At 40.6% G+C, this 12042-nt stretch overlaps 1 protein-coding gene across 1 annotated transcript; it reads left to right on the top strand.

Moving 5' to 3' along the window:
- Positions 1-3248: 3248 nt before the first annotated feature.
- Positions 3249-8787, top strand: LOC140927136 (uncharacterized). Its single transcript, XM_073376787.1, has 2 exons — positions 3249-3345; positions 7414-8787. Exons 1-2 carry the CDS (start codon positions 3291-3293, stop codon positions 7923-7925), a joined length of 567 nt encoding a protein of 188 aa, XP_073232888.1. The 5' UTR covers positions 3249-3290; the 3' UTR covers positions 7926-8787.
- Positions 8788-12042: the final 3255 nt, after the last annotated feature.

The raw sequence follows: 12042 nt of genomic DNA, 5'->3' as shown, positions 1-12042 counted from the left end.
CGTCAGGTGTTTTGATCCGTCCAGGGATAGTACGGTGTTTGAAGTGGCCTTACTTCTGAACTAGAGCCCTATATATGCGTTACGCATTTAACTCTTCACTACAATAGTCAAATTTGATACAGTTGGTGCCCCAAGGCCCTTTCCATTGACCGTATACTGTTCTTGAGGTAGATGCACCTCATACAGTAGTACTGTCTGATGGAACCGATGAACAGTTCAACCGGATCAACTGTTGAACGCGCCATTATGGAGCAGGCGACAAGGCGGTCATAACAGGAAGTACATGTACTTGATCCACACCCTGTCCTGTATAGACCTCTAGCTGAACACCTCTATCATGATCTTATCCGTACCACGTTGTGCTTGAGTTGTGTATGCAGTAGTATAGCCTTCAAGCAAGCTCTTCATTCTGAACATTCTGAGGGAAGAGCGAAGCATGTCGAGAGAGAATGTGCGAGTGAGAGGGACGGGAGAAAGAGATACTGGCAACTGATCTAACAAGAGTGCAAGCAACGCTCACAGAAGACCGCTTTCTCTGACTGTGAGAGATTAAGCACTGCCTACTCTGTGGGTTTTTTCAAAGGATCAATTTAGAGACCTTAATCCCGCGAGTTGGAACTAAAGACCTATTTAAAGCGTCAAAGCAGAAGATACTCGTGTAGAAGTTATCAGTTAACTATTATGATAATGAACTACCGCGCTTGTATAAGAGAAAGTGAAGAATTTTTATATGTAAGCGGATACGTGGAAGTTCGGCCTCCTTAAGAGGGAGAGAGTTTTTGGGTCTAAAAGTGATACAGCAGTCTTGACTTTTACTTTTCGCTTTCTCTCCTCCCCTTTTTTTTTTTTTTCTCTCTCTTGCTGGGCATTTAGTAGGCTTCATTTTGGTGAGAAACGTTTTTAGAAAACCTTTTAGGATCTTAGGATCAGGTGAAAGGAAAGGCAGGTGAGTAGTGGAACAAGATTTTCATGGAAATTTTCAGGTCAATGTTACATGGTTTTTTGCCTTTTTCTCCGGTGTCCTTGACTGAATTGTGCTCATTCTGGTATGGCTTAAAAGATCTCTTCACTCTGCACAAGTTAGTGGACAAAGTTGTCCTTGACAATAAAAACTGATGACGTCATTCAAGCGGTAGGAAAGACGTGGACCCGGACACACAGGGGTTACGGGCGGTTCAGGGGCGAATAGATTAAAGAATGCTGTTTTAGGGTTAGGGTTAGGGTTAGGGTTGACACTAACCTTAAACTGCATGTACAGTTTTTTCTTTCGCTTATAAACAATACTAATGCGTAATTAAAAATAATTACCATAATTAAATATCTTGCTTGGAATTCGTGCTTTAGTCGGGACACCTTCGGGGGTTTCAAAATTTGACTTTTTCGACGATTTTGTGTCCAAGAATTCAGCGCAGATTCAAAACTTCACGAGCTGGCACTGCAGAGTAAACTTGGTAGACTGTAGTGTGTTATGTATTGAGCGGAATTCAAAAAGAGTGCTTTCATATAAAAGATATAAGGCGTTAATTCCAGGGATAACAGATTTTTAAGTGCTGTCTCATCAGTGTCTTATCAGACGAACATATAACCTAGGTTGTCAGTCGAGCCTCGCGAGCAATCTTCCTTTGATCAAAAATAAAATACAATTAAACAGCGGTGATAAACATTGTGAGCTTTCGCTTCCTTTAGTTCTATATGGGCCCTGTTTTCTTTTCGCGCTCAACAAAATTATTCATAACATCCAAACCATTAAAAACCATAGGTAGGTTTGTTTTATAATTAACATTGAAACAAAGGAGCTCTTTCGTGATGATCTATGAGAACACACTGCCAAAAAATCTGGTAATCCGCTTCGGACGACAAGTCATCCATTCAATGAAAAAAAATGAAAAATAAAACCGTTTTAGGGCATGAATGATAATGTTTGAATATTTGCGTCAGTCTCATTATCACTTTACGGATATTTTTAAGAAATAAATAATTATTCTTTTACTGAGGAATTAAAAATTTTCAGACAAATTAGCATTGAAACTGATACATCCTTTTGTTATCATTCTAAGAGATTATTGGACTAAATTAAGACACCAGATCTTAACCAGATATTTGGCTATGTCTACCAAGAGAGAATGTTCAGTCTTGTGTCTACACTTTACCGAATAGCTTTTCCTGCCGACATGAAAAGCTATCCGTTATGAACTCTTAACACCAACAAGTCACATTTTATGTAAGTAGGCAGCCACGCAAGGCTCAGTACACTTGAGTCCATTACTATTTCTGTTGACAATAAACATCTTGACGAAGTTCAGTCATTTCCATACCTAGGATTAGTTATTGATAAGAACCTTACGTGGGATGGCCACGTTGAATATATGCGCCGTAAAAAAAACAATCAAGAAACCAGGCCTTTTACAGCGTATTTAAATACTGTCTACCACTAAGTGCTAAGATTATGTTCTTCATCTTTTTTATTGTACCCTTTTTCGACTACGGTGATGTAATTTGGGGAGACAGCTAGGCGACTCTTTTTTCTTTCCCGGCTGCCACCCTCGTTTCTCGCGTCTCACGGCTTCGCCGCTCGACGCTCGCGTGCGCCTACACTCCTTTCACTAAATATGAAGGAAACTAGAGACTGCTCGCAGTCTACTCCCTTACGGCACTCTGAAACATAATTTACCACAGATCTACAAGAGCATAAACCTGTCTCCTAATATACTGTCTCGATTTTCAAAGCGTTTTGTTGTTGTTGTGCTGTTATTTTTTTAGTGCCTTTTTCGCTCAGCAAAATTATTCATAACATAGAAACCATAAGGCAAATGACAATTTTTCATCACGAAGCTGACTGTAGAACACACGGCCGAAAAACATTTGTTTCGATAGCCAAGTCATCCATTTGATCAAAAAATAAAAACAATCGTTTCAATGCATGAGTGATTTTTAACATATGTTTGAATATCTGTGCCAGCGTTCGTTTTCAGCTGCCTCAAGACTCACTACTGTGTTAACGTCGCCTGTATAGATGTGTGAAAATCGCTACTAAGCCCGGGAGAGCTTGTATTTAGGAAAAACATAACTATATTTTATATTTAAATTAAGACACTGGATATGAAACTTTTCAGACAAATTATCATTGAAATAAAAGCCTTTGTTTTATCTAAGAGACGATTGGTTTAAATTAATGACGCCGTCTTTTGCTAATGACAACGACCTCCGAACCAGCGCCCTGCCAACAAACAGTTCATTTTATCAGCGAATATTTGAGCAAGCCTCCAATTTTTCCAGTTCCAGCACTGAAGATGAACTTCCTTGTGTTTAGCGCAGCTTTTACGATGATTGTGACAATCCATGGAGGTGAGTTACTAAGTACCGAAGGCTTTTGAAAGCACATACGCAAGTCCAGAAGGTCCAGTAATTACATGTACGAGGCAGTATGCATCTTTGGTGCAGTTTGGTGACGAAGTACCGGCTTTTAGGATACAAATCTCAAATCTCGAAGCCATTAGAATTTTACAAACTCAGAAACTCGCATTTGCAAGAACATTCGCCACTTAAGGTCTCAGTTACAACGCTTAGTTTTTAATACGCGCCGTGCACCCGTAAGTAAATTGGTTCGGATGTTGCTTTAGGCTCGATTAGTTTATAAGCTATTTGCGGGTGGGAAAGTAATGTAATTAGTTATTTTCCAATTTTCAATAAAATTTGTTGTTGTTGTTGTTGTTGTTGTTTGTAGTGGTGACATGGAATTTCCAGTTCAATTATTTTGTTATATTATTACATCATACCTAAACGAATCCAATCTAAGTTCCCAATTTAAAGTTCTTTACTCCACTATGACGTCTAGGATTCAAACTCCATGAAGTAGCTGTGTGATTTAAATAAAATAAATTTTAAGAAAAGCGATTTAGCCTGTGCGAAAGCCGGTTGTATGCTACTTTAGCTCGTCTAAATGTGTTTTAAACATTTGGTATTCTGCAGTTAAGCCGTACCTGACCAGCCCTTGTTATCTCATCAGATCAGTCTTATGTTGTACGCGAAACTGTGTTCGGTGAAGAGTGGTTTGGTTTCTTACTTCCTTGCGACTCATTCCGTCTGGTACCGTCTCGTGGTCTAAAATCGTTCCGTGTTCACCACAATCTCGCCTGCGTTGCGGCAGCCGTTGCACTCGAGACCTAGATAGAGATCAATAGAGAACTCCACACAACTACAAAAATCTCAATAAACTTCATTTTTTTCATAACACGAACTGACAACATTGATAAACGAACGGGGCCAAATTTAACCACTGGAGTTATACAATGCATAGTATTCTAAGAGATTTTTTACATAAGTATCTGCAGACGCGTACAAGTGGATTAGTCACTGAAACCGATGTTTTTTTCTGTATTCTCTATATGGGAACCTAGCTAAAGGAACTAAAATTTTGTCGCCGCAATTTGATTTTCCGCTTTCCGATCAGAAAGTGGACGCAGATTTTTCTTAGACTTTTGAAAAGTGCTTTGTCTGATTTTAATTAATATATGGCGCGGACGACCTCTCGCGACTTTGCAGTCTAAAAAAGCTCGCTCCTCTCTCTTAGAAACTGGTGAAAGGTCGAGCGGACTGGCTGGCATCCTTTAGACGGTCTCCTTTGCAGTAGCCTGCGAGCAAGCTCTCCTATTTGGGCAAGCGAAGCGAGCCTCGCGAGAACGCGCGAGCGAGGGGCCGAGGAAAGGAGAGCTTGCAACCATCTCTCATAAATTTTCATTTCCACCCCGGAAATCCCGGGACTCCGCAAAGCGTGAAAACCAGGGCGGATAAAGGTTGGGCGGTGAAACGAGCGCGTCCGAGCAAAAACGTGTGATGCAGTGGACTGGGACTCTGCTTAGAAATGTCGCTTGTTTTCGACTTCGGTCAGGGCTTGCGATGTGGTTTGTACATTAGACACTGCCGCTGTTACTGAATTATGGCGGCTTGATTTGTTTTCTTGCACTTCTTCCTCGTTCGTTTGTGCTGGTACGCTGTCTCCGAGAGGCAACTGTTGCCATTTTTGCGGGAGGTTTTCTTTTATTAGTTTCATGACTTTACCACTGAATTATATTTTCGTTCTGCTACTCGCCAGTGTCGATGTTATTCCAAAACAAAAGCAACTAAGTACTGTCTAAAACACGAAGGAAAATCTCATCCATGTCATCCATGGCAAAACTAAAAGACAACAGATCGTGTTTTATAACTAGATGACGTGTATTTTATAAATGCGTGCAGCTCGTGCAAGGTGAAATTATGCTAATTTCTGATCACCATCATACTTCTTTTTTTTGAAGAAACATCTCATACGTCTTTCTGTTTCTTCGAAACTTCAAAATTAGTTTCCCCTCAGTTTTTACTGTTTACCTTGTTTTGTTTTAGAGAGAAAAACGGAGAAAAAACCTTACAACTAACCTCAATAAATTTTGTTTACATGCGGTTGCCGGATTTGCAACGCATTGCTCGAATCGCCATGGCGCGTTGCACCCGAGAAGTAAAGTTTGAAGAAGTACAACGCCACTATATCAATATATATCAATCTAATTTTTTGTTATGTTATATAAAATTTATCCCCCTTTAACATATGTAAAAATTGAGGTTAAGAAGTGTTAAGCTTTTGCAAACGAAACGGCAAAAGACGACCAGGTGATATTTAGTGGAAGGAGGAGGTATTCAACAGCTTTCAAATTAAACACAAATTTTGGCATTATACGACAAACAAGTTTGACTTATAGACTTACAGACACAAACATATGAAACTGTTTATTGGTATTGTTATGAAACAAATTTATCTATTTAACATTGTAGCCTGAAATTACAGAAAGAAAATAGGATTTCCGGTTTGCAAAAAGAAAAAATTTCGCCGGCCTTCAAGCGCACCGGAAGCGCGAAAAGAGCGCTCGTGCCAGTCCTACTCCGCATTACACATAATGAAGAGCGGAGCGCTCGTTTCACCGCCCAACCTTTATCCGCCCTGGTGAAAACTGTTACCACAAACGTGCCGCAGATTAGAAAAGTGACAACCGCCTGTCAAGTAAGTTTAGACAGCCGAGGGCGCGTAGAATTATTTATTTATAAATCGCTTTCGCAACAGCATCAAAGCAATGTTTTTCATCACATATGTTTTTTTTTTTCACGGGGACATCGAACTTCAACGTGTCAGCTCGGATAAGAACTCACTACTTTGATTCTCGTTTCGTTTACTTTTGAAAATTCGTCCATTCCTCAGTGTACAAGACTACTCCCCATCGCAGTCACCAACAAAAACATCATATATTTGTCCGTCTGGAACTGGAGAATAGCGTTTTCCTGCACTTGGTTCTCTTAAGGTTTACTCCAGTTGCTTCCAACTCTTTCTCTTTTCCTTCTTTACGATCAAGCTACACAGCTACACTGTCAAGTACACGTTTCTGAATTTTTCTACCCAGTAGAATTCAATGGGGCGAAGAGACCGATCCTGGAAGACTGCGCTTTAATCACTCTTCACTTCACTCTCCGGGTTTTCAGAACTAAACAAGGCGTTTTAACTCGCCCAAATAGGAGAGCTTGCTCGCAGGCTACCTTTGCAGCCGTTCGGGGATAAGAGTATTGCGTGTCTCTAGCCCGAGAGGTTGCGAAGGAGACCATTAGATAACCGAAACGTCGTTGAATAAATTTCGTGCGTCATTAACTGCCAGCAAGATTTGGAAAATTCAAGATCTTGCCGGCAAAATTTGAAATATTCATAGACCTTGCAGGCAAGATTAAGAAAATTCCAAATCTTGCCGACAAGATTTGGAAAATTCAATATCTTAATGCCGGCAACATTTGGAAAATTCAAGATCTTGCGGCTGCAACTCACCACTCGCTAACTCGCTGCAGTAACTCACGACGGATACCCCACCCGCAACTTGCCGGTCCCGTGGGTACCACCAACAAACTGAGTAAAATTTAAAAGTAGCTGCTCAAAGCATGAAAAGAAGGAATAAATAAGGCAGCAAATAGAAAAGAAGGCTCGCATCGGATGGACCAACTTGAAGAAGATTAAAACGAATTGCAATTGCGCTTTTGCAAACTTGTTCGCCTGACAGTTTTTCAAAGTTAATTTTTTGTTTCCGGTGCTTTGGGAAAGATATGTGTTCCATACAAAGCTGTGATTTTGTTATTCACTTACGGGTAAATTCCTCACTTACATTGCTGAGTTCCTTGGCGAATAAAGTTCCGCGGTTATTGGCATTCTAATATTGAACCAGTTTAATTCTAGATAGGCGTGGCATAGCCGCATTTACGCAGTGAGCCTTTAGTACTCGGCTGTCGCCCACTTCGCTCGCCTTCTTCTTCTGCTTCACATTTCACAGAATTCTCACTGGTCGAGTGAGAACAACTGTTTTAAAAGCTGTAATTTTATATTTTGATTGCTTTTTGTTTTCGTTCCAGCTTTGGCCTTAAGATGCCACCAGTGTATGCCAGACCAGAACACGGTTGTTAGTTCCCTGCAACAACAAGGAAACAACTCGAAAAGCTTGAGCTTTTGTGCTGAGCCCAGTGCCACTTTTGATTGCAGTCAAGATCCATTGATAGGAAACATGGCCGATTCCTGTTATACAGCCCGTGTCACCTTAAACACATCTCTTCTAATTGGTGACATCGAAATGTATGTCCTCAATTGTTCCGTAATGTCATTTTGTAACTCAATGAAGGCTGATCTGTGCGGCATGCTGGGAAATATGTTTGGAGAGATACCAATGATGGACATTAAAAATTGTGACATCACATGCTGCCAGGGGGACCTCTGTAATAATCCATCCGCACCGTCATCCGCTAATACAACTCAGGCTCCTGCCGGCGGTGGCCCAACGGTAAAGTCGTCGGTGAAGAGCAGTGTTCCACCAGCAACCACTCTGTTTGGAGTTCTGGTTTTGATGGCTGTAACTTTTGTGAGGTTTTAGAGAAGTGGACAATCTGTCGAGTGACAGAGTGAGGGACGATATTTTCTGTCATCACCATTTTATCTTTTTGTTTCTAACTCGGCACAAGTGGAAGATGCTAAGAAATCCAGTGAGAAACATGCATGACCGTTTTTATTATAATTTCTTGAGATTGTGTCATTATGTTTTTATCTTTTTTGCTAACTCAGCACAAGTGGAGGATGTTTAAGAAATCAAAAGGGAAACATGACACTTTTAATACTTTTTTTGATGAATACTTTCTGTTATTTCATGTTTATCTTATTTACCAACTCTAAACAAGTGGAAGATGTTTAAGTTTTCGTTGAGACTTTCTGTTTTTACATTTTTATCATTCTTTTTTAACTATATTAGCACAACTGGTAAATGTTTATAAGAAATCGAATTTTAAACGTGACACTAACTTTGCAAAGACTGGTCAGTCCAGATTCAGATTGACAGTTCAGTGGAGATCGAAACCTTCGCGCGGGGACGATTCAAAAAATTGCCATGGACTAGTTTCTTTCTCTACCCTCGTACCGTAACATACAAACTGAAACGTTGAAGTCATTGAAAACTCTTCACTTTTAAATCGACAGTTATTAAAAACGTACAAAAAAAAGTTAGTAACCTATGTGGCCGTGAAAAAATACTAATTGGTAGAATTTCAAAGTTCACGCCAGTTTTGTCTATTAATTAGTCTCAATATCAGATAGGTGGCTACTTTCTACCTCCTAATTAAAGCCGCATTTTACCTTTTAGTTTTTACTTCGATGTCACGGTTCCCTTCTCTAAACAAGTAAAAATAAATAACAGTTGAGCGTATTTAATTATCACTATCAGGGTAGCTGTATTTTCAGAGAACAAGCTCAACAGATTCCGTCAGAACAAAATTATTTTCAGATTTTGCGTTTTGAAAGGGAACTGCGCTTTGAAGAATAAAGCACTCACCTTGAACGTGTGGTTTCAGCGGTCAATAAGCAATGAGCGGGATCACAAAATAAAGGTAATAACCTCGGATAAACTTCAGGCCTCAGTTGTTCAGGTTAGATAGTGCTATCCACCGGATAAATAATGGGGGCACCCAACGACTGTTTTCCGTAAAATATCTGTTCGGAGAAGCAAATATTGCCTAGAATTTCTATTACATGTCAAGGACGGCTAAAAATTTCTTGACGACCGCTCCATTCATGTACAATTTTCGAAGCTCAACTAATAAATTCCCTACGATTTTCGGGAGTTTAATTTTTCACATTTCACTCCCCAGGTTAGGCTATTTTTCGTAGAAAAAAGGAAACTTAAAGTTTTCGGATTCAAAAAGGTGATGGAAAGGGGACTCAGAAAAATTCTCTCCTTCGTAAAATGTTAAATTGCACCTAATATTTTCGGGAAAATAATACCGAAGCCCTAGTAATTTCGAAAGTACTCAAGTTCCCCTAGGATGATAGTCTGCTACACAGCCGTTTTTAGTGTCGTCACGCAACGCTCCTCCCCACTAAAGGCCGTTAGTGGGGAGGAGCGTTGCGTGACGACACTAAAAACGGCTGTGTAGCAGACTACTAGGATGACCGAACAGATACAATTTTTATAGCGCCGCTTAGAATGCATTTCTAGATATCTGAAAGTACTATTGATAGCCTAAAAAGCATTTTCAGTGTGTTTAGGAGGAAACCGTCGTTGGGTGCCCCTGAAATCACTATCCAGCGGATAAGTATTATAGAAACAAATTGCTTTATCTACTGGATAGAGATCAGTTCACCCTGCGGATAGCACTATCTACCTTTTCAACAACTGGGGCCTGTACTACAAACTAAAACTTTCGATTCCCATTTTGGCTCACACCACATAAAATTTCGCCTTTTTAAATTCTTTTAATAATTTGTGCGTCAGTATGGTGGAAAACATATTTCCCGAAAACTAATATATCCAAATTTTCTGAGCGTGCCTCTAAGTTTCCTGGTTTTTCTTTCGCCGTTTGGGAACATATACATCGGTAAGCAGGAAATGAAGCAGGCAGAATAAGCCATTCTGTAGTTGCAGGCCCATTGTCCTCCCCCCGCGGAGGGCAAAGGAAATTCCGAGGGTATTGGGTCAAAAAAGTTGACAATTTCACTTTCATTTTTCCGATTTCTTATAAAACTACAAAAAGAAAAAGGCATAAGACAAGGGAAAAGTCCACTGATTCGGAACTACGAGGATTCCCTCATTTTCCTTTATAGAGCAAGCTCTTGTTCTTGTTATCAGCTTTTCAGCCCATAAAAATGCCCTTGTTTCGATTGCTTGCTGCCCCTAGGTCAACAAGGAGTGTAAAAATCCATGCCACACCAATAACGACTATTTTTCAAAGAAACTGTTGTTACATACTCGTAAGGTCGGTACACACTAGGCGACAAGTTGCAGCAACATTTCGAGGCGACACGTTGCAGCGACCGTGAATCGCTCCGTGTGTATGCAACAGATGTTGCCGCAACAAGTCGCACAAATTCAGTCTGACTTGATTTTTTGCGACTTGTTGCAGCGACAAAATTCTGTTTCGGAGACAAAGATTTTCACAAAAATTCTCCAGTACACACGAAGCGATTTGTCGCTGCGACGTGTCGCCTCACCTTGTTGCCTAGTCGCCCGACCTGTACACATGGAGTGATCTATCGCCGCGACGTGTTGCTGCAACTTGTCGCCTAGTGTACATGTGTACCGACCTACAGCCGTCTTCTGGACAAACGTTTGCATAACCATTGTTTCCAACTTCTCTTGGGTATTACTGACAGTCGTCCCAAGAGAAATCGAAGACAATAAGTATACAACATTTTGTGGGGTGAACCGAAGTTGCATTATGGTCTATGTAAAAATAGTGAATTGACCAATACAGAAAATACTATGACATACCATCTCTTTGTTTGTCGCCCCAAAATTTTGCATTGTTTTCAGTTTCTTTTGAGGCCATTTTAACTCCCAAGAGAAACTGCAGACAATGCTTATACAAAATTTTGGGTTGACAAAGAAAGAGCATTATGCTATTTTACAGTATTTTCTGTATTAATGGAGTGGATCGCGCACGGGCGGGTTAAATACAGTGCAGGGGGCGAGTGCAAAGTGCAAGACACACGAGAGGAAAGAAAGGTTCTTCTCGTTTTCCTTCTTCTCGCTTCTCGCCTCACCCTTTCGGCTATGACAGATCGACAATCCTAATTTTAGAGAAATTGACAATACAAATTGTCTATTGTAAGAGATAATTGGCTAAGTGAATGCAACAGATCTCAAGAATGCACATATCACCCCGGCTATCGACGCTATTTTACTCATCCAAGCAAGTCATATCACACTGATGCAAGCGCCATAAACAACAAAGGTTTAATCTTAGCGGGAGGCACATTAGTCTGAAACCTTATTAAACCCGGGTTAGAAGGTAGCCTGCGTAGCATGCGCTTGGAAGAAGTGGGCGCAGGAAAGAAAGGGGCGAGCGAGGAAGACGTGGGTGTCTCCCTCTCGCGCGCCAGTTCTTTCTTTCTGCCAAATGCTTTCTGCTACGCAGGCTAGTCAGAGGGTGGAGACGTATGGCATTTTAGACTAGCGGCACATATTTAAAATACGTACCGGATGAAGTCAACCCATTCTGGGCAATGGGGCAGCGGTTGTTGTTATACCCGATCGGTCGAGAAGCGCGAAAACTCTACGGCTAAAACACAATTTCAAGCGGCAAGCTTGGTCCGTTGCTTTGATCTTTTGATGGTTTTTGCGGCCGTTTGGCGATCATGAAACCCTTCTGGCGAGAACTTTTAACTCCAGAAGTATTTTACAGGAAACATTACAAGACATTTGGACCAGTGGCTTCAACACTCGAGATAAAAGCCTGATACTTGTCCGTGCGTCTTACTTCGCAGACGAGTTTGTTTATTTGGCGCGATGTGTTTGTAGAAAGTGAGTTTGGCTTTTTTGCCGTCTAACTTTTCTTTCTTTCATGAAATTCTATTTGAAATCCATTTACACAGTGAAAACTTACATTTAGCTTGGCACATTCACCGAAGGTAATTAAATCCTTCTTTCCGACAGAAGTTGAATTATCTCTTTTAAAAAACTGGCAGCTTAAATACACATTTAAATATGAAACAGGACAACACAA

This window comes from Porites lutea, chromosome 2 (genome assembly GCF_958299795.1).
Source record: "Porites lutea chromosome 2, jaPorLute2.1, whole genome shotgun sequence".
Lineage (NCBI taxonomy): Eukaryota > Metazoa > Cnidaria > Anthozoa > Scleractinia > Poritidae > Porites > Porites lutea.
The sequence above is the reverse complement of the archived record's forward strand: the minus strand, read 5'-3'. Positions and strand labels throughout refer to the sequence as shown.

What these genes read in the sequence shown, in the direction of transcription:
- LOC140927136 (XM_073376787.1), top strand. Translation starts at nt 3,291, where the DNA reads ATGAACTTCCTTGTGTTTAGCGCAGCTTTTACGATGATTGTGACAATC. An exon ending in GATTGTGACAATCCATGGAG is followed by an intron (nt 3,346 to 7,413) that starts GTGAGTTACTAA and finishes TTTTCGTTCCAG; the next exon opens with CTTTGGCCTTAAGATGCCAC.